Source organism: Canis lupus, chromosome 24 (genome assembly GCF_011100685.1).
Source record: "Canis lupus familiaris isolate Mischka breed German Shepherd chromosome 24, alternate assembly UU_Cfam_GSD_1.0, whole genome shotgun sequence".
NCBI lineage: Eukaryota > Metazoa > Chordata > Mammalia > Carnivora > Canidae > Canis > Canis lupus.
Window position 1 is genome coordinate 9337526 of NC_049245.1, and position 22235 is coordinate 9359760.

Below are 22235 nucleotides of genomic sequence, written 5' to 3' on the forward strand. Positions count from 1 at the left end.
CTTTTTTGGTGTTTGGAACATTTCTCTCATCTATTGGTCTAATCTTGAATACCTCCTCTTCATCCTTCAAGTAACAATTCAGTTATACCTATTTAGAGAATCCTATTATATGTATTGATTTGATTGATTTTTTTGATATCTGTCCACATATCCTCTTGACTATTAAGTTCAGTGTAGGCATTGATAGCTTCTATTGCCAATGATTTTGTATCGAGCATCTAGCATACAGCAGGCACTCCATAATTGAGTGAATATGTGAATCTACTTGTATGATTGGGTAAATATCCAAATTTATGTTAAATAACTTAAGCATGAACTTTGCTGAATTTATGTTTTTTTAGGCTATTTTGTAGAAATTATGTTTGTACTGGATTTGAGTTCAAAATAAGTTGGATTCAATTTGTATTTACATTTTCTAAATATCTCCTTTTAATCTTTTTTTACAGTGGTTCCACTATTAATGGCAAGAGAAAGCAATGATTATGAAAACTCAACAGATGGTGACATATTTGACAAAGATGCTCTGGAGGAAGATTCAGAAAGTGCAAGTGAAATAGATGATGAAGAATCTGAAGATGGAATTATAGGCACTGGTAGAACTTCAGCTGATGATTATATTGATGGAAATGAAAGTGATGAGGAGGAAGATGAAGATGAGGATAGTGACAATGATGATGAAAGTGACAGTGGCCCTGATCTTGCGAGGGGTAAAGGAAATATAGAAACCAGTTCTGAAGATGAAGAAGATATGGCAGATTTACTGCCGGAGGACTCTGGTTTTGAGCATGCTTGGAGAGAATTAGATAAAGATGCTCCTCGGGCTGATGAGGTGAATTTTTGAATAAATAATATTATTTGTGAAGAGCATAGTAAAAGTAGCTTTTATGAATGGTAGAATTGATGTTATTAAATTGAGTGGGAAAAGCTTTATTGGTAAATAATACTCTTATGGTATTCTGATTAAAACTTTTTGATATTAAAAACAATTTTTGATATGGAATGAAGCTATATAAATTAGATGTCTGCCCAAGCAAATAGAGATTAACTAAAGAAATGTCACATGAGGGATCCCTGGGTGGCGCAGCGGTTTAGCGCCTGCCTTTGGCCCAGGGCGTGATCCTGGAGACCCGGGATCGAATCCCACGTCAGGCTCCCGGTGCATGGAGCCTGCTTCTCCCTCTGCCTATGTCTCTGCCTCTCTCTCTCACTGTGTGCCTATCATAAATAAATAAAATAAATTTAAAAAAAAAATAAAAAAAGAAATGTCACATGAAATTAAACTTCACATGAAATTTTTAGAAAATACTGTTGTAGCTGGTAGTTTACATTTCAGTTCCTACTGCACTATTAGAAATGCTATGGGGTAACATAATCAATCTCCAGACTCATATTTGGGTAGCAAAATAGCTTAACAAACTTGGTTGTTAAAAAATCTGATTATCATGTTCTGATGCAAGAGCTAAGAACCAAGTAAGAAAAAGTGCTTATCTATTGACAGTTTTACCATTGTGTGACTCAACCGAAGTTTTCTTTTACAGATAGAAACTGCTTAGATAAATACTATATTGATGATTTCAGAATTTGGGGGAAAGAAGACTTTTTTTTGTATATTTTGCAAGTGATGGGAATGATAAAGATTATGTTATATTTAATTTTTCTCATTTCTTAGGTTACACGTCGATTAGCAGTTTGCAATATGGACTGGGACAGATTAAAGGCGAAAGATTTGCTAGCTCTGTTCAATTCATTTAAACCTAAAGGAGGTGTTATATTTTCTGTAAAGGTGAGAATTGATTTAATTTTAAAATATTTCTAGACATTTTAAGTTTAATCTTTTTTTTAAGTCATAGTTTTTTAAGGAAAATAATCTGGGAGTTGTCTGGTACAGTTAGGCACAAAACTGGTATAATAAATATTATAATAAAGTTAGAAAGGAAGAGGTAAAATTATTGCTATTGATGGGTTATGTGATTATATGTATTTTAAAAACTTAAGTCAATTGAAAAGCTGTTATAAAGCTCAAAGACAGAATAGATATTTTTTAATTATATTCTTCAATTCTTAACCAATTAAGAAAAAAAATATGTATTTTTACTAGCAGCAGAAACGTAAGGTCCTTGGGAATTACCTTAAATATACATGATACATATGAAGTAAACTCTAACACTGGATAAATTTGAAAAAAATAAATGTTGAGATACCATTTTTCTGGAGAGCAAGCATAGTGATTAAGAATCTAGGCTTTGCAGTATGACAGACCTACATTTAAATATTGATTCTGATACATGCAATGTGATCTTGGGCATTTTATTAATCTTTCAAATATGTTCTGTCATCTGACAAGTGGATAGAACAATAGCATTTCCTAGGATAGTTGTAAGGATGAAATTAAAAGAAGCTCACTATTTAGTACTGTGACTGAAACAGCTCTAAATTATTGTTCTATTTAAATATTTAAATATGTCAATTCTATAGTTTTAGTGTAGTTTTAATCATGATTTTAGTTCAAATCAAAGTAAAGAGAAATGATACCAATAATCATCTGAAAGAATAAACAAGTGAGAATGACTAATAAATTTTTGGGAGAACATACCAGTATAAAAGGATTCACCCTGTCAGGTACAACATATAAACATTTTCTATTGCTGCAAGTGTTAGCAAGTTTGGGTAAAAATGGAAGGACAAATTGATGTAATGAAATTGGTAAATAGTAGAGTTTATATTATAATTTAGACTAAACTAAGCTTGAATACCTGATAATGGGACACACCAATGAGTCTCTTTATAAAGAGTTTAGTTCAGATCTTTACCTCATCATAGTCCAAAATAAACTCCAGATGATAAAGTGAGGAAAAAAATAAAAAATCAAACCACAGAAATGGAATAAAATAGTATTGTGTTCTTGTTAAATCTTGTGTCTCAGGAAATGGATAGCAGGAATTTCTCAACCTAGAAAAGAAAAAGAAACAGAATCAACAGATGTGACTACATATATATTTAAAAATTCCACATCAAAACCTATTATTGCCACTCAAATTAGTAAGAAAACTCAAAGCCCCTATTTGATAAATTGCATATTGCAGAGAACTCAAAAAAGCATGTATTAGTTAGCAAAAATATATTAAGCCCAGTATTATCAAAACAATACAAATTGATACAATTATATTTTTTGGCTCTCAAAAGTAGCCAACATACAAAAATACCAAATCCCAATGAGGGTGAATTGTTTTTCTTTTACCAAGACCATCTAAATTGTGTGTTAAGATTATTAATTCTTTCCTATTTATTTTTTTAAGGAATTTATTTATATGTTTGTTTGTTTATGATAGACACAGAGAGGCAGAGACACAGACGGAGGGAGAAGCAGGCTCTATGCAGGGAGTCCATTGCGGGACTCGATCCCGACCCCAGGATCACGCCCCGAGCCAAGGGCAGACATTCAATCACCCAGGCATCCCAGTTCTTTTCTATTTAAAAGTATTTCTTAGGGATCCCTGGGTGGCACAGCGGTTTGGCGCCTGCCTTTGGCCCAGGGCGTGATCCTGGAGACCCAGGATCGAATCCCACATCGAGCTCCCGGTGCATGGAGCCTGCTTCTCCCTCTGCCTGTGTCTCTGCCTCTCTCTCTCTCTATCTGTCATAAATAAATAAAATATTAAAAAAATAAATAAATAAATAAAATAAAAGTATTTCTTAAAAGAAAGCATTGGGTAAATGATATGACAAAAGATAAAACAATTATTTTTCTTTATGTTTTATATATTTTAATCATTTTCATATATTTCATGTCAACCAGTCATTTTTCATATGTGTGTTTGTATTGAGTTTCTTGAACTCTTGCTTTTCTTAATTTTTCCTTTGGATCACAGGACCATCTTGTCCCAGTTGATGTATGCAGAAGATACTCTATTTTTGTTCTCAACCTCCTCTTCTGTTACTTTCCAGTCTAAATGACTATTTTTAAGGAGATTCCTCAGGATGTTTTAGCTTCCAATAATAGGTTTGGAAGTGAGTCATCCTTGCTGTTTTCATCTAATTCAGTTGTAACTCTTAAGAGTTCCTGACCTTGACAGGTCTGAATGTTATAAGAAAAGTGAAGTATAAATTACATTGATCTTATTTTTATGCATTTAGATATATCCTTCGGAGTTTGGAAAGGAGAGGATGAAAGAAGAACAAGTTCAAGGACCAGTAGAGTTATTAAGTATTCCTGAAGATGCCCCTGAAAAGGACTGGTATTAATCTGTTATAGAAAATAAAATGAAATCTCTCAAATTCATGTCACTAACTCAGAACTCTGGTCACTTTTTTTTTTTTTAATTTTTTTATTGGAGTTCAATTTGCCAACATATAGCATAACACCCAGTGTTCATCCCGCCAAGTGCCCCCCTCAGTGCCTATCACCCAGTCACCCCAACCCCCTGCCCACTTCCCCTTCCACTACCCCTTGTTCATTTCCCAGAGTAGGTATCTCTCATATTTTGTCACCCTCACTGATATTTTCACTCATTTTCTCTCCTTTCCCTTTATTCCCTTTCACTAATTTTTATATTCCCCAAATGAATAAGACCATATAATGTTTGTCCTTTTCCAATTGACTTATTTCACTCAGCATAATACCCTCCAGGTCCCCCCATGTCGAAGCAAATAGTGGGTAGTTGTCGTTTCTAATGGCTGGGTAATACTCCATTGTATACATATACCACATCTTCTTTATCCATTCATCTTTCGATGGACACTGAAGCTTCTTCCACAGTTTGGCTATTGTGGACATTGCTGCTATAAATATTGGGGTGCAGGGGATCTCTGGGTGGCGCAGCGGTTTAGCGCCTGCCTTTGGCCCAGGGCGCGATCCTGGAGACCCGGGATCGAATCCCACGTCGGGCTCCCGGTGCATGGAGCCTGCTTCTCCCTCTGCCTGTGTCTCTGCCTCTCTCTCTCTCTCTCTCTGTGACTATCATAAATAAATAAAATTAAAAAAAAAAAAAAAATATATATATATATATATATATATATATATATATAAACATTGGGGTGCAGGTGTCCCGGCATTTCACTGCATCTGTACCTTTGGAATAAATCCCCAGCAGTGCAATTGCTGGGACATAGGGCAGATCTATTTTTAACTCTTTGAGGAACCTCCACACAGTTTTTCCAGAGTGGCTGTAAGAACTCTGGTCACTTTAATGGGACTGAAGTTTATGCTGTGCCTGCTATTCATGGTTAAAACAGGTAGTAAAGCAGATTAAAGTCTGTCAGAAGTGGCACATTATTCCAACAACCTTTTGTGTGTATATTCATATTTCTTTATTCACAAAAACAATTATGGAGTTTTGAAAAACATTTCATGATTAGACTGATTAAGGGTTCTCAGCCTCGTTGCTCTGAATTAGTAAGTTTTGGTTTTTTTCCCTGAGATGTTGCTTTCCGTATAAGTGGGACTGATACCCTATTTGCCTTCAAAATGCGTAATTTTTTAAAATTTATGGATTAAATAAAAAACATAAATTTTTATCATGATGAATAGAAAAAACTTTAAGGTAGCTTTTAAACCACTAGGTGGAGCTATATGTTCATGTAATAAAAATGTTGGTTAAATAGATTGATGGCAAAACAGAGCCAATGAAGACCCTCAAAGAATATGTTGTAGTGAAATGAAATTAAACTTCTAACAATTTAGACTTGAGCATACATAAATCTGGAATGAACATTTTACAAAATCAGAAATTTCTTTCCTGAGAGCTAATGCTTTCTTAGCATATTTTGTAATATAGTGATTTTGTTCAGTTTTACTTCAGAGACTATATGTGGTAGGAAAACAAACCAAAAAAATTGACTATTCAAGAACTAAAAATTATAAGTAGCATATGTAATTCTTATATTCTCCTTTTCTAGATTCAAATTTCAATCGAAATAGCTAGTCTGTGCTATTCAAAATAATAAATTGAGCTTAAATATTTAATGCCCATACAAGTAGAATCATGAAGGAAAGATGGATTGGGATGAAGGCCAGGTTGTAATATATTATTCTTGAAATAATTACATTTGTTTTTTTAAAGGAAGATAGGTATTTGTGTTCCCATATTGGTAAGCTTAATGAGCTTTCTACCTTTTAGGACTTCTAGAGAAAAATTGAGAGATTATCAGTTCAAACGACTCAGGTACTACTATGCAGTAGTAGACTGTGATTCTCCTGAAACAGCTGGTAAAATTTATGAAGATTGTGATGGCCTTGAATTCGAAAGTAGTTGTTCATTCATAGATTTGAGGTATGTGTCTTACCAATTTTATCTTGTGGCACAATATGCTTGTAAGAAATAAAATATTAGACTGGTAATATTTTCTGTTGTTTCATATTGCACAAGATTTTTTGCTTTAGGTGAACTCCATCTTATGGAACATCACTCAACAAAGAAAACTATAATGAAAAAATGCAAAAGTATTATGTATGAGTCACCCCACTTTTAAATCCTGAAATTCAAATATATTGGCTATGTTTTTAAGGTAATTGGTTATATGTAGTAATATTTTTTTGCAACCTCTTTTAGAATTAGGACCCAGGTGAATTAACTTTAAAAAAAGGCATTGAGGTGGGGGCAAAAGAATTTGCTAATAAACTGGTACCTATAATCCTGTGCTTTCTAATATAGTAGTTACTAGTCATATCTGACTAATTAAAATTTTTTTAAATTTTATTTTAATTCATCCATTTGCTTCATCACTAGACCTATTTCAAGTACGTACTGGCCATATGTTGGGTAAAGCAGATACAGAACATTGCTGTCATTACAGAAGGTTCCATTGGACAGTGCTGGTCTAAATGCTCAGTGAATGGATGGTGTAGCTGACATTGTCTTCAGACTTGAGCATTATTTTCACCACGTGCACAGATTTCACTGGCCCCAAGCTAAAAAGCCTTAGATGGTTGCTTATGTCAGTTCTGAGGGAATGAGGAGCTGAACTTCTATAGCATTTTGTTATTAGCTTAGTGCTTTTGAACCCAGTAAACCATTCTATTATGACACTGTGAATGGAAATCAGTTCTTTTTGTATCCAAGTTTGTGAGAAGCTTTGTTCTCAAAATGAAATATTTCCGAAAAAAATTCACCATATTGTAGTGTCTGGCTTTCATATTTGAAAGGCATGCCGACTGGAAGAAAAATACAAATAAAAATTCTTGAATTGATAATCTGAGGTAAGATTTTAGTACGCTTGTATTTCTGGCAAGAAGGACTTACAAGTATTTCTTTTTCTTTTCTCAACAATTTAAATAGGAGGTACTTGTTTTGAATGTTTAAATAGTAGGTAACAAGCATTTGTTAGAATGTCAAACTCTATGTTTCATGAATTCATGTTAACATATTCTTTTCGGCATCATTTTGTTCCATGTGTTTCCTTTTTCAGACATTTCCATGCAATATTAGAATAAGCCCTGGCAGGCCTAGAAAATAAGATCAATGACCGTGGAAAGAAATCTACATTCCCTGTTTTATTTTGTTGAACATAACAACCGAAATGGAGTTTTCTGCTGTCATCCAGTTATCTAGGGAAACTTTTTTTCATCTGCCTCAAAATATAAATGCATGCATATTAATTATATTTAAAAGTAATTATTTCAGATATTTGTTTTTTTTCTACTAATTTCCTTGCAGAAGTATAGCTAGGTAGAGAAGGATATTGTATAAACCTAATGAACTAAAAAAATAATAAAATAAAATAAACCTAATGAACTTTAATTATCTCCCAAAAATCATTTTTAGTGGATCATAGAGCATATGCTTTTTTTTTTTTTTTTTTTGAGCATATGCTTTTTGTGTGTGTGGAACCAAAGTCTCCTGTACAAATTACAAAATCTAAATATATTAACTATAGGTTATTTAATTCTGCTTTTTCCCCTTATTTTTTTAGCCTGATGCCTAAGTATTATCAGACAATTACAGTGACTAATTTACATTTAACAGCTAATTATTTGTGAAAAAATAATGTAAGATGATATTGTGAAGATTTTTTTAAAGAGTCTACCTTAAGTTTTTTCCTTATTTTCAGAGACACCTTATGTGTCTGATACTTTATTTTCAGAACACTTATCCAGTACTAATTCTATTCGATCTTCATACCATGCTATCAGGAGTCTAGGTCTTTTTGAAACATGAGGGACCCATGTGTGTTTGCACCTGACTCATATTAACAGACTCCTAACACAGGGTTTCTACCTACAAAGTTCCCTCAAATTTAGTGGAGTTACAGATTTATAGTTTATGAATTTCATAAATTTTGTGCCAAGGTTATTTCTAACATTGTTTGCCCCATCTACATGTGTGTTTTATAGAAACTTTTATATGGTATGTATGTATAAACTAGAACTAATTAGAAAAGAACCTAAACTCTGGTTGTTTATCACTACAGCATATGTTAAAATAAATTTATTTTTTCTTTGTTTCTTAGGTTTATACCAGATGATATTACTTTTGATGATGAGCCCAAGGACATAGCCTCAGAAGTGGACTTAACAGCATATAAACCAAAATATTTCACATCTGCTGCAATGGGAACATCAACGGTATTTCTTAACTTTTAAAGATGTATAGCTGGACTCTTGCTTTTAGAAAAGAGTTTGTGTATTATTTACTCATTCATCTTCAGAAATGGAAAGTATTCAAAATTTTAGTGCACAAATACAAATAGGAGTGAGACACAAGTGTATTTGCATTTTTATCTACCACATCTGTCTGAACCTATTTTCAGATTTTTGTTATCCTTTAAGCTTGAGTCAATTACCTGCAAATGTTTCTTTTTTCTCCTTTATCTTTCCCCTATATTCTCATTCAAGTAGATTCTTTTTTTTTTTTTTTTTAAAGATTTTATTTATTTATTCATGATAGTTACACAGAGAGAGACAGAGAGGCAGAGACACAGGTAGAGGGAGAAGCAGGCTCCATGCAGGGAGCCCGACGTGGGATTCGATCCTGGGTCTCCAGGATCGTGCCCCGGGCCAAAGGCAGGCGCCAAACCGCTGCGCCACCCAGGGATCCCTCAAGTAGATTCTTTAATAAGTAATATGTCGGTTATTAATATCCTGGGAAGTGGGAGAAGGAGGTAGCATTACCTCAAATCACAGTTAAAACCAGTGGAAATTTTAAATAGGAATACATTTTTTTTTTCTGCAGATGTGATCCAAAATTGTAAAAACAATTAAAGTAAAATAGTTCAGGATTATTAGATGTAACTTTACTGCTCAGTAATGAATTAGCCAGAAGATTTCTATTGCGTTGATTTGTTACTTGGCTGCTTATCTTCTCTTTTCCCCCTATTAAACCTGCTACCCACAGATAGACTGCAGTAACCACACAGGTTTCCCATTGCCTTTCCTGTGACAGACCACTGTGCTCTTCTGAGGATAGTCTAGTGGTAGAGAGAACTGCTGTATCTGTCACCTGCATGCTTTGTTGGGTACTGTGTGGCCTTGATTAGTTACTGAGCATGATAGAACCCCACCATTATGAAATAAGTGAAGTTTAATAGATTCAGTAACATAAAATAAAGGGTCAGGTTGTTTTCAAGACTGAAAAATGACCAAGGCAAGTCTGTGCAGACAGCCATTCTGGAATTCCTAGAGTCCAGGTGTACCATCCACAATCAGTCCCAGTTCCAGCAGCAATTTTGTGGTTACCAATTCAGACAAATTATCGGAATAGGGATAATTCTAAATCCGGTGACTAGTTAGAACTTCTAAGGTAGTGTCAGCTATCTTAAAGATCCCTTGGTTAATTGGTACTCATTTTTTTGTCCTAATCTGGGGAGATTAACCTGAGGGGGAAAAAAAACAAGGGTAGGGGACCTACCCTGTGATAACATCTAAAACTTCTGATAGAGCCTATCTGAGAATAGGGCCTGCATGGAGCACAGGAGCTAGACCAAATGTTATAGATGGAGGACAAGAGCCAGACCAGTGATGTTATAGATAGATGAATTTCCGTATCATGAGGGTTTACCATACTTCGAACCAGTAAATGCCTTTCTTATCAGTGGTTCTTAATCTTTTTTTGAAAAACGAACCATACTGGAAGTAGTTGAAAGCTTTATTGGATTTCACATGGTTTGTAGACCTTCTGAAATACTTAGAACTCCAGGTGAAAAACATGTTTTTGTCAATTCATAATGTTAAATTTTTTACTAGTATGTTTTATTTTTTTCCCTATAATTAATTGACACATTGATGAATTTTTACTTGTAATAATAGAGTACCTTGTGGGCACCTGAGTGACTCTGGTTGAGCATCTGCCTTTGGCTCGTCGTGGTCCCAGGGTCCTGGGATTGAGTCCTGCATTGGCTTTTGTGCAGGGAGCCTGCTTCTCCCTCTGCCTATGCCCCTGCCTCTCTCTGTGTGTCTCTCATGAATAAATAAATAAAATCTTTAAAAAAAAAATAGAGTACCTTGCATAGAGCAGAGAGTTAGGAAAAAGATACAGGTTAATTGAAATGGTTCCCCTTTCATAAATAAAATACTTTTTATTATGCATGTCATTTATTATTTGTTTTAGTATGCCTTTTTAAGCTTATAGCCACATTAATGATATTTTATAAGTGTGCATTGCTGATACTTCTATTTTTATTTGTTTTTTTTTTTCTTATTGATGAAAGGTGGAGATCACTTGGGATGAGACTGATCATGAAAGAATTACAACACTCAATAGGAAGTTTAAAAAGGAAGAGCTTTTAGACATGGATTTTCAAGCCTACTTAGCTTCCTCTAGTGAGGATGAAGAGGAAATAGAAGAAGAGTTACAAGGTACTTGTTAATCTTTCAATGTTTTACATTGTTAAGCCTTTAGATGCCTAATCTAGACTTGTTAATGGAAATAGGTCTTTGGCAGTAACTTAAAAGGGAGTTATCTGCAAAGCATACTCCCATGTATAGTATTATACTTAGTTATCTGCAAAGCATACTGCCATGTATAGTATTATATATACCTACAAATAGTATTTGAAATTTTTTATTTAGAGGTATTTTTTTAGCATGAATTTCTCTAACCACAAACATTTTGTTTAAAACTGTTACCAAGGGGCAGCCTGGGTGGATCAATGGTTTAGTGCCACCTTTGGCCCAGGGCCTGATCCTGGAGACCCGGGATCAGGTCCCACGTTGGGCTTCCTGCATGGAGCCTGCTTCTCCCTCTGCCTGTGTCTCTGCCTCTCTCTCTCTTTCTCTGTGTTTCTCATGAATAAATAAATAAAATCTTAAAAAGAAAGTAAAATAAAACTGTTACCAAATAGGGCAGCGCTCCCGGGTCCCCTTCCTCTTCCAGAGCTTTGTACTATCACTTTACAATTGCTCAATAAATTTCGCTTTGCTGCCCATCTGGAATAAAATAAAGCTGTTACCAAACACAAAAAGCCTGGCTTTTTGGTCTTGTCCTGACTTACACAGTTTTGCAGTCTCTTAACAAAGTAATGAAATGCTCTGTTAACCCCCCCCCCACCCCCCACTTTTTAAGCTAAGAGCTACCTTTGGATTGATTTTTTTTTTTTTTAAGATTTATTTATTTATTTTGGATATATAGAGAGAGCATGAGCAGGAGGAGCCGAGGGAGAGAGCCCAAGCAGACCCCATGCTCAGTGCAGAGCCCAATCCTGAGATCACAGTCCTGAGATCATGACCTGAGCCGAAACCAAGAGCTGGATGTTAATTGACTGTGCCACCCAGGCACCCGTTTGATTGAATATTTTTTTATATTCCATTTTCTCTTCAAATAGTTTAGAAAGTAGACTCTGTTTCTGTTCATTTAGTGATTATCCTAGAATTTATGATTTGCATTCTTAAATTATTATGGTCTAATGGTAATTAATGTTTCTACCCTCCTAGACAATATGCAGAATCTTTTTTTTGTTTGTTTGTTTGTTTTTTTTTATTTATGATAGTCACAAAGAGAGAGAGAGAGGCAGAGACATAGGCAGAGGGAGAAGCAGGCTCCATGCACCGGCAGCCCGATGTGGGATTCGATCCCGGGTCTCCAGGATCGCGCCCTGGGCCAAAGGCAGGCGCCAAACCGCTGCGCCACCCAGGGATCCCAATATGCAGAATCTTAAAACAGCTCTCATGCTATCCTGTTTATTATAATTCTATTTTTTTGTAAGTCCTGTGGACTATTTAAATATTTAAACTGCCCTTATTTCCATTTACCCACATTTTTTCCCAATTTCTTTGTTCCTTATTCTTTTCTAAGTCTTATACTTCTATCTAGGATTATTTTCCTTCTACTTTGCATATGTCCTTGATAAATTCTGGTAGTATTTGCTGGTGTCAAACTCTCTTGAGTTTTATAAAAATGTCCTTATTTTGCTTTCACTTGTGAAAGATACTTTCATTGGTAAAAAAAAAAAAAGAAATCTGGGTGGGAAGTCCTCACCAGCTCCACATTAATGATAATATCCTACAGACTTGTAGTTTTTCTTTTTATTTGTGTGCTTGGGTTTTTTTGGGTTTCTTGCATTTGTGGCATGGTATCTTTCATCAGTTTTGGAATTTTCTCAACCATTATCTAATCAGATATTTCTTCTTCCCCGTCCTTCTGAGATATACATATGTATATATTATTTCTTTCCACTGTAACTTCATTTTGCTATTCTCATATATTTCTTACTTTATGGTCTCTCTGTGCTGTGTTCTGGATATTTTTTTCTGATGTGTCTTCCAGTTCACTAATTGCTTTTCAGCAGTGTTGAATCTGTTGATAGACCTATCCATTACATTCCTAATTTTGATTTTTATATTTTTCACTCCAGAAAGCCCTGTTTGGCTATTTTTCAAATCCACGATATATTTTTATAATTTCCCATTCATTGCAGATATTTTCAACACTTCTGTAAATGGAATAAGCATGTTTTTATAGTCTATGTCTGATAATTTCAGTATTTTAAGTCTTTTTGGGTTCATTTCTGTTACTGTACAAGATATTTCTCTTTTGTTTACTTGTATACATGGTTAACTTTGTGTTCTAATTTGATAGTTGAGATGAGAGTATCTAATCAGAGAGAACTTTCATTTACTCTGGTCATTTTGGGACTACATTACTCCCAAGGTTTGAGGCTTCAGGTTCCTTGGACTTTTTGGGTGACACAAGTCTTCATAAGGGTTTACTACTGGTTGACTTCTACCCTAATGGTATATCCCTCTGGGTCCCTGCATAAAGTAGACATAGTAGTTGAAATCTCCTCTTATAACATTTGTCCTCTTGGCCCTGCTAAGCTGCTGAAACGTTTAGTTTTATAGCTATTTCTCTGTGTATCAGTAAATGTTCTCAGGGAAAATAAATCTTGAATACAAGAGAGTCAACTCCATGGTGCTCCCTTCTTGATTTTGACTTGGTAATTTTTTACTAATTTTTCAGTTCTTTAAAGTTTTTTTTTAACCCATTGATGCTTTTAAGATTTTTAAAATATTTCATCTGACATGATATCCTTGGTGAAAGAGTTGGTCTGAAGTATCTAGCTTGCCATAAATGGAAGCAGAAGTTGTCAAATTATCTGTTTTATTTAGAAGTTTGTTTTGATGATTGAAATTATCAGTGGTGTATTTTCTAGTTGTATATGATGTTTACCTAAAATAACCCTTTTTTTAAAAAAGAACCAAAAAAAAAAAAAAAAAACCCCAAAAAACCTTTTTTCCCTGTATGTAATCTGGCTCTGTTTGGAAAGGTTTGCTTGATTGTAATTTCTTACCAGTTTTTGGTTGATGCTATCTCCCTAATATATTCACATCTTCATTTGTCTTATCTAATAGAATTCCAAGTCATGCAAAATTGTGTAAGGGATTTAGTGTTAACAACAAATACTATAAATGTTAAATATTAAGCATTTTTTAATTAGTAGTGGTGAATAGTCTTTTTATTTATAGCTTAACATTTTTCATAGCTACTTTTGGTTTTGGTTTTGTATATGCATTATTTTTATTACCTGAATGTCAAATTAAATAAATCCTAAAATTCTTCTTGAGTATTAACATAGGACCATTAACTCTTAAACTTTCTTAGGTCCTGTGATTGGCCTGTCATCATTTCTTTAGACTACTAAAGACACTGCATCTCATTTTTTCTGAGATTTTCATAAAGTGCTACTCTTGAACTATGCTCTGCACATGGAATGGGAATTCTAGTTTCTTTGTTCAGACATCTCATATTAATAAGACCACATAATTTCTTAGGTATTTAATAGTCTTTGAAAAAGTATGATTTACAAGGCTGGTTATGTTGGGCACAAAAGCCTTGTCATTTTTTTAAGGCCTGAGTGGCTGTTGTTGTTAACATTTTGGCTTTTCAAACAATTGATGACCATTTTATTTCTAGTGTTCCCAGAACAGCTAAGTCCTTTTCCAAATAGCCTTTGAAATATACATAGTGATTTTTCTACGTATCCTTTTTATTCATATGCCTATATGGTTAGTACTTTCTGAAAATTCTGGATAGTTTTTCTTCATTAGCAGCTGTAAGTTAAAGGAAAGTAGAGAACATGTATACTTGTGAAGATTGGCTGAATGTTAACAGTTTTCTTTGATTGGTTTGAGAGAACTGACCTAGATTTTTAAATGGCGTTATTTGGGGCAGCCCAGCTGGCTCAGCAGTTTAGTGCCGCCTTCGGCCCAGGGTGTGATCCTGGAGACCCAGGATCGAGTCCCATGTCGGGCTCCCTGCATGGAGCCTGCTTCTCTCTCTGCTTCTCTCTCTGCCTGTGTCTCTGCCTGTCTCTCTCTCCCTGTGTCTCTCATGAATAAATAAATAAAATCTTTAAATAAATAAATTCTTTAAATGGCGCTATTCGCATTGGACAAAAATGTATTAATTTGTCAATATGTTAAGATCTTGGGCCCTCTGGTTTCAAATCCTGAGTTTACCCCATAGTAGAGTTATATAGGTTACCCCATATTATATATTTTACTAATAAAACTTTTAAGAATTAATCGCTTTTTGTTTGAAATCTACTACTCATTAAGTTTTAAAAGCATGCGTTTTTTCTTCAGTATTTTAATTGATTTTGCCAACTTAAATTGTAATTTAGTACTTCTGATAAATACATTCGTATATTTGAATGCCTTAGTTACTAGATGTTCATGGTGTTGTTTATAAAGATCATTGCAGGGCTTCTTATTCTTGGATTATTTTTTCATTCCTTATATAGTATTAAGACTTTCACAAAGTATTGTCCTTGAATTGGGAAAAAAAAAAAAAGAAAAAAACAGACATACATGAGTTATCCCACATTCTAGCACTTCAGAAAGTAAAATTTTAGTACTGGAAAAAATCAATTTAAAGTAGGCCATCAGAGACCTACCACTAAAATGTCAACCTGGAAGGAGCTTGCTTCTAATTATGTTTTCAGAAGTAAGCTTTTAATAGAAAGAAATACATTGCCATTTTGTTAATGTGTTCCTGATGTTTTATCCATTGAATTATGGGATACATGACAGAATTCCATCCAACATTATTTTTGTGGCACAAAGCACAAACAGGAAAAAAATGAATTTCAGCTGTTTGAATGAAAATATAAAAGTGTGATAGGATGGAAAGAATGTCCTGGACTATTTTTTTATTCATTTAGAGAAAAAAACTATGAAAACATTTACTTAACCAGTGCTTTTTCCATGTCACCTTTTTTAAGACGTGAGGACAATCTTAACATTGATGTTTGACAGCTGACTGCTTAATGATGTTAGACATTTTTAGTGACCAGTTAGCCATAGCTTATAGAAGAGAGGGTCTTCATTATGCTACTTCTGAATTTTCCTTTACCAGGGACATTTAGTCAATTCAAAAAGTCTGTATGTTTTGCATTAAAATCTAGGTTCTTAATTTATGTTTTTGACTTGGAAAAGTACAGTGGAAATATAGAGCAAACAAACTTTTCATATATTAGTTTTCTTTGGTATTTGTTGCCCATGAACTTTATATTATTCCTTTGTATTCTAATTATTTTTATAAAATTAGGAAATGGAAATGTGGATATTTTTCCACACTGGGATATTAGTTGAATTAACTTCTAATTTACTCATTTTTATTCTCAGTGTGTTATTGAGATCCTGAAAGTAAGCATCCTTTTATTCACCACCAAATGGAAAAGACCCATTGTTTGTTTTGGATTATAAGCAGCTTCTTTTATCTGTCTCTTCAGCATAAATAGTTCAATCCATGTACCAAATGTAGCCCAACAATATTCAGCCTCCTTTTATTGACCATAACATTTTAAAGCCACTGTGGCAGATGGTAGAAGACATAAAGAGGGATAAAGTGATGTCTCTCCTCTCTTGTTTATAGGGAAGAGAAAGTTCAAGGATGTTACGTATCTATAAAATTATTTTGAAACATGAAATTTAATAAAAAGGGAGATTCTCAAATATACTGTTTAGACAGTGCTAACTTATATTGCAGGTGATTTTTATTATAGACAAGACTGAATGCTTTCATTTAATTCATTTAATATTAACTGTCTGATTTTGATACTGCATTTTTTCATTTTTTTCTGACAGTACCTTTTGGAAGGTGTAGTGACTGTGAGATTTAAAAGTTATATATTTCTGTATTAAATGAAATTGATCTTTTTATTAGGTGATGATAAAATCAGTATAGAAGAAGATGGGAAAACAAAGAAAAGTCAAAAGGATGATGAAGAACAAATTGCTAAATACAGGCAGCTTTTGCAAGTTATTCAAGAAAAAGAAAAGAAAGGCAAAGAAAATGACATGGAAATGGAAATTAAGTGGGTTCCAGGTAAGAATTAGAAACCCACTAAATATTCACTTGTTTTTCTTCATTTTTCTTCATTTCAAGATGTTGAGTGCATTTTATTTGTTTTGTTTTGTTTTGTTTTTATTTATGATAGTCACAGAGAGAGAGAGAGAGGCAGAGACACAGGCAGAGGGAGAAGCAGGCTCCATGCACCCGGAGCCCGATGTGGGATTCGATCCTGGGGCTCTAGGATCGTGCCCTGGGCCAAGGGCAGGCGCCAAACCGCTGTGCCACCCAGGGACCCCTAGATATGAAACTCTTAGAAACATAAACCTAAAGAAATCTTATTTGCCATGAATGTTTTGATGAGGAAGTTAACATGGTATTTGCGTATATCTCTTAATTCACTTAGGGGCTAGTGTTTTAGACTTTTGCCAGTTTATTCTTTTTTTTTTTTTTTTTTTAAGTTTTATTTATTTTTTCATGCAGAGAGAGAGAGAGGCAGAGACACAGGCAGAGGGAGAAGCAGGCTCCACGCCGGGAGCCCAATGCAGGACTCGATCCCAGGACCCCAGGATCGCGCCCTGGGCCAAAAGCAGGCGCGAAACCGCTGAGCCACCCAGGGATCCCCTTGCCAGTTTATTCTTGATTGGTTTCTTTGATTCACTAACTACAAATTATTTCTGTCCATTAATGAAGATAGACCTTTCCTAGATTTGATTCTAGTATTCTCAGGATATATAAACTTGAATACAGGCACCATATCCATTCTAAGGTCATTAAACTTCTTTTTAAAATGTGTATTTCATAAGTAAACTTTCCTCCCATAACTCCTACTAGACCTTAATTAGCAAGGTTTCCCTAGCATAAAATATATAATATATAATTTTCCATCTCCATTTTGCTGTGAAGAGTCAAAGAAATACAGCATAGTAAGTGATTTTTATAACTGCCTTGAAGGGCTCAACAATTTTTTAGAGTAGAATAATACTAATTAAAACCATGTCAAAGCTAAACAAAGATAAAAGCTAGTATAAATGAGGATTGTTTTCTAGCATACACATTTTTTTCAGCAATCTGAGCAAAGCAGCATGTACACTTGGAACCAATACTGGTTTTGCAGAGTGCTGCTGTTTACATACATGTATATCTTTTTTTTAAATTTCAGTATATATAAGATACAGTGTTATATTAGATTCCAATGTACAATATATACATATATCTTTTAAAGCCAGGTAGGGGGCAGCCCGGGTGGCTCAGCAGTTTAGCACCACCTTCAGCCCAGGGCGTGATCCTAGAGTCCCTGGATCAAGTCCCACATCAGGCTCCCTGCATGGAGCCTGCTTCTCCCTCTGCCCGTGTCTCTCTCTCTCTCTCTCTCTCTCTCTCTCTGTCTCTATGAATAAATGAATAAATAAATGAATGAATATATATATATAAATATATATTTTTTTAAAAATTAATAAAGCCAGGTAGGATTTTTGACCAGGATTCAGTTCTTTGCCACAATACATCTTTAGATGAAAGAATACTAATAACTTGTAGGAATATAATTGCTTAAAAACAAGGTGTTCTATGTTCAGTAGTATCTGTTTCTTATAACTGGTATGTTTTTTCACTGGGAATAAAATGTTTGCATAGGTTTTTATTTGTGGAGGGGACTAGCACATTTGATATTTGAGAGTTGATTGACTATTGTAATAAATTTCGTAGGGTGGACTCAACTCCTGCATATTCCTGTGGGAATGTGGTGCTATGTTGTAGCCCATTTGTTTCAAATATTTGTCTTTTGCAGGAAGTGGTGGTAAGAAAAAATGAAGTTTAGTAGTGTTACCATCTGAACAATGATTGGGAGAACTCAGTTTAGTCTGGAGAGGAAGTCTAAAAAGTGACTTACTAGTTATTTTCAAATACTTGCAGAATGAATATATTAGTGAAGATTTCATTGCTCTTTTTAAATTGGAAGTCAGTATTTTTGCCAGTAAATAAAAGTTGAAGGAAAGTAGAGTTCAATGTAATATAATGAGGAATTCTCATCATCATTAGAATTGTCCAGCAAAAAATCAAAGAGGCTGCTTTAAAGGGGTTGGGTGCCCTTTTCAGTAAGTCTCATAATAAGGCATATCAGTATAACCATACCACTCAGGGATGTTTATGAAGCAATATTTTATTTAAGGTCCTTTACTTCTATTCAATGATTCTAAGGAATATTGAATTCTATTTTAAGTCAAGTATGTAATTACAGTTTAATCTTAGAATGAGCCCATTGAATGAAGATTTTTTTTTTAAGATTTATTTATTTTAGAGAGAGTGGGAGAGCTAGTGTGCACACGTGCTAGCAAGTGGATAGGAAGAGGGAGAGCAAAAATCTCAAGGAGACTTGCCTCTGAGCTCAAAATCCTAGCAGGGTTCAATCCCACAACTTCTTAGATCATGACCTGAGCCAAAACTAAGGGTCAGATGATTAACCGACTGAGCTTCCAGGTGCTCCCAGATGAAGATACTTTATATGAACACTTTAAATTGAAGTATTCAATTGACTGAGAAGGCAGATTTATAGTAAACTTGATTGAGAAGTTTTATAGCTTATAGCAAATATTTCAGCTTTGTCAAGCAGACCAGATCAAACCTTTGTCTATGTTAATACAGTTATATAGGGAAAATACAAAAAAGTGATATACTTGTGTATATAACTGGAAGATATAAGCAACAGTTTTCCTGGGATAAACCTCACTTGGTCATGGTGTATTACCCTTTTAATATATTCCTGGATTCAATTTAATAATATTTTGTTAAAGATTTTTATACCTGTGTTAAATGAGGAATATTTATTTATAGTTTTTGTTTCTTACAGTGTCCTTGGCTTTTGGTGTCAGGGTAATGCTGATCTCATGAAATGAATTGTGAGCTGTTCCCTTTTCTATTTAGCAGTACCTTTTTATCTTGACTCTAATTTCCAGATATAATATTAATGTTACAGAAAATATTTTGAAAATGTAAAATGAAAAATTATCATCTGTAATTCCACTAACCTAATCAGCCTCGGAATGATTCATTGGGCTGATTTAATCTATCATTTCTCTGTTGTTGAATACTTAATCATATTCCTAATCTTTCATTGCCATAGACTCATGGCATTGGGAAGAAATGTGACTAAAGGCCTTTAGCAATCTCAGAACCACAAATATTAGTACTTTCTTCGACTCTTCACACTCATCACCAACCAAGTAATTGACTTGCTGTTTTAGAGTCTTTTACTTTTAAACAGTTTTTTAACAAAGATGTCCATCCCCTCGCCTCCCTCCCCCCGATTTTAGAAATGTCTCTATGCATGTAGAGAGCAGTCCTACTACAAGGAAAAGCTCATGTTGGCAGTTAGGCTAACTCAGTAGTTATGTGACTTCCTCATTCACATAGCAACTTGACATATGCTGTGTATCAACCTGTGGTTCTCTCACAAGCTGTTAAAACTACCAGTGTCAAAACCTCAAATGTTAAATCTCAGATGCCAAGTATCTAGGATGTTATAAATAATCTATAGCTTTTTCCATATTTTTAGTTATTTTTATAGGATAGCTTCCCAGAAACAGAATTACTGGGAAAAGGCACGAACACTTTTTGTGTTTTGAGATTATTGCCAAATTGCTTTCCAAAGAGTCGTAGCTCATAATGCCTTCAGTAATAGGTAGAAGTGCCAGTTTTGTGGACTTAAAATCAACATTGGGTTTATTTATTTATTTTTTTTACTGCTAATTGAGTGGAGGAATATTAATATTCTAATACATAGTGTGTTTTGTAAGTCTTGTATTTTTGAAGGCCTCAGTTGGGGTATTGCTATCTGTGAATCTTTGGTATATACCTGCACACAAGTATGTGTATACATTTGCAGATTTGGGTATAAATGTAAAAAGTCTTTTATATACTACTCATTAAATGACATAAATGAGCTAATCTTTCAGGATCTCAGTTTATTTGGAAAGTGGGACTGATAATACCTTTCTTGCTGAATCTAAGGTATTTATAAAGATACCTAATAAGCTAGAGTATTATTCATGTCATGTGTGTATTTTGGTGAATTTCTGTCTGATAAAATGTGTGTTCTCAGTAACAATTACCCTGAACCTCAGGACTTTTATGATGTTATACTTCCATAAACCACAGTGGGTCAGTATGAGATTACACTGTATCATTCATCAGTTTTTCTGTGGCTTGATTTCCAAAATACTAAGCTCTTCAGAGAAATAAGTACCCTTAATCACTAACATTTGTTGGAATATGGTTTTTTGTGTGTGTGGTTTTTTTTTAAGATTTTATTTATTTAGTTGTCAGCACAAGCTGGAGGAGTAGCTGACTCCCCACTTAGCAAGGAGCCTGATGCAGGACTTGATCCCAGGACCCTGGGATAATAACCTGATCCAAAGACAGACAGTTAGGCAACTGAGCCACCCAGGTGTTCCTGATTTGGTTTTTAAAAGGAATTTTAATTTAGAGTGTTTAAACTTCCTACCTTTTTACTTTGGATTATATACTATAGTAACATTAGAAGTTTAATTCCTTAAAGGTAGAGTATTAAAGGAAGCAGATAACAGGTACATAAGTATAACAACTAGAAAAAACTGTTGATAAAATGTTTAATTACAAGATTTTTAAATAAAGTTCCAATTCAGTACTTTGATGTTTATAGAATAATATTTTCCATCTCCTGGCTGACTCACTTTGATAAATAGATAAGGTGAGGTGATACATGTTGGACCTTACTTCTGTCAGTGAATGTCCTTGATAGGGAATTTGTAAGATACATACAAATAAAGAAAGGATAGCTGTTTTTATATCATATTTAAATAGCCTCTCTTATGTTAATAGTTTAAATTATGTAACTTTTTTTTGCTGTAGATAATACAAGGTATACATAAAAAATATCTTTGAAATTCCATCTAGAATATGAACAAATAACGACATGTTTCTTTGTAATCTTAAAATACATTAGATGTGGTAAAAGTCCTCTTTTTCTTAGTTATCTTTGGTTTAATAGATGCTGGTGAAAAGCATATCTGGTCTTTTTTTCCCCTCAATATCCTTCAGTACCCCAACTTCCCTTTAAGTACTTACCAAGCGCCTCCTAATGCCAGGAACTATTCTGGACACAGTGTGAACAAAACTTATAAATTCTTAATATCATAAATCTTATGTTTGTTGAAGGGGAGACACATAAGTCTGATAAAAAAAATATTTTGGCGGAAGCTAGTAGAGGTCAGGGAGTGAGACATGCAGAGAAGAGTGTGAGAACAGAGGAAATAGTAAATACATGGCTGCCCTAAAGCTGTAGTTTATCTATCCAGTTTAAGGAATGGCAAAGAAAGAATAGTGTGACAGGAGTGAGTGAATGGAGGAAAGAATGATAGATGAGGTTAGAGAGGTAACATGGAGCCAGACCATGAAGTTCTTCTGGATTATTTTAAGAACTGGAATTTTTTTCTCTGAGTGAGATGATAAGCCATTGGAGTTTTGAGCTGATCTGAA

At 34.3% G+C, this 22235-nt stretch overlaps 1 protein-coding gene across 4 annotated transcripts in view; it reads left to right on the forward strand.

The window, feature by feature from the left end:
* ESF1 (ESF1 nucleolar pre-rRNA processing protein homolog) overlaps positions 1-22235 on the forward strand; it is a 65809-nt gene that overhangs the window by 7254 nt on the left and 36320 nt on the right. For all 4 annotated transcript variants that reach the window (XM_038571586.1, XM_038571587.1, XM_038571588.1 and 1 more), the window contains 7 exons: positions 447-829; positions 1670-1783; positions 4135-4235; positions 6117-6269; positions 8446-8560; positions 10642-10789; positions 16596-16757. In XM_038571586.1, coding sequence (XP_038427514.1) covers positions 447-829; positions 1670-1783; positions 4135-4235; positions 6117-6269; positions 8446-8560; positions 10642-10789; positions 16596-16757 — 1176 coding nt within the window. The remainder of the gene's footprint in view (positions 1-446; positions 830-1669; positions 1784-4134; positions 4236-6116; positions 6270-8445; positions 8561-10641; positions 10790-16595; positions 16758-22235) is intronic.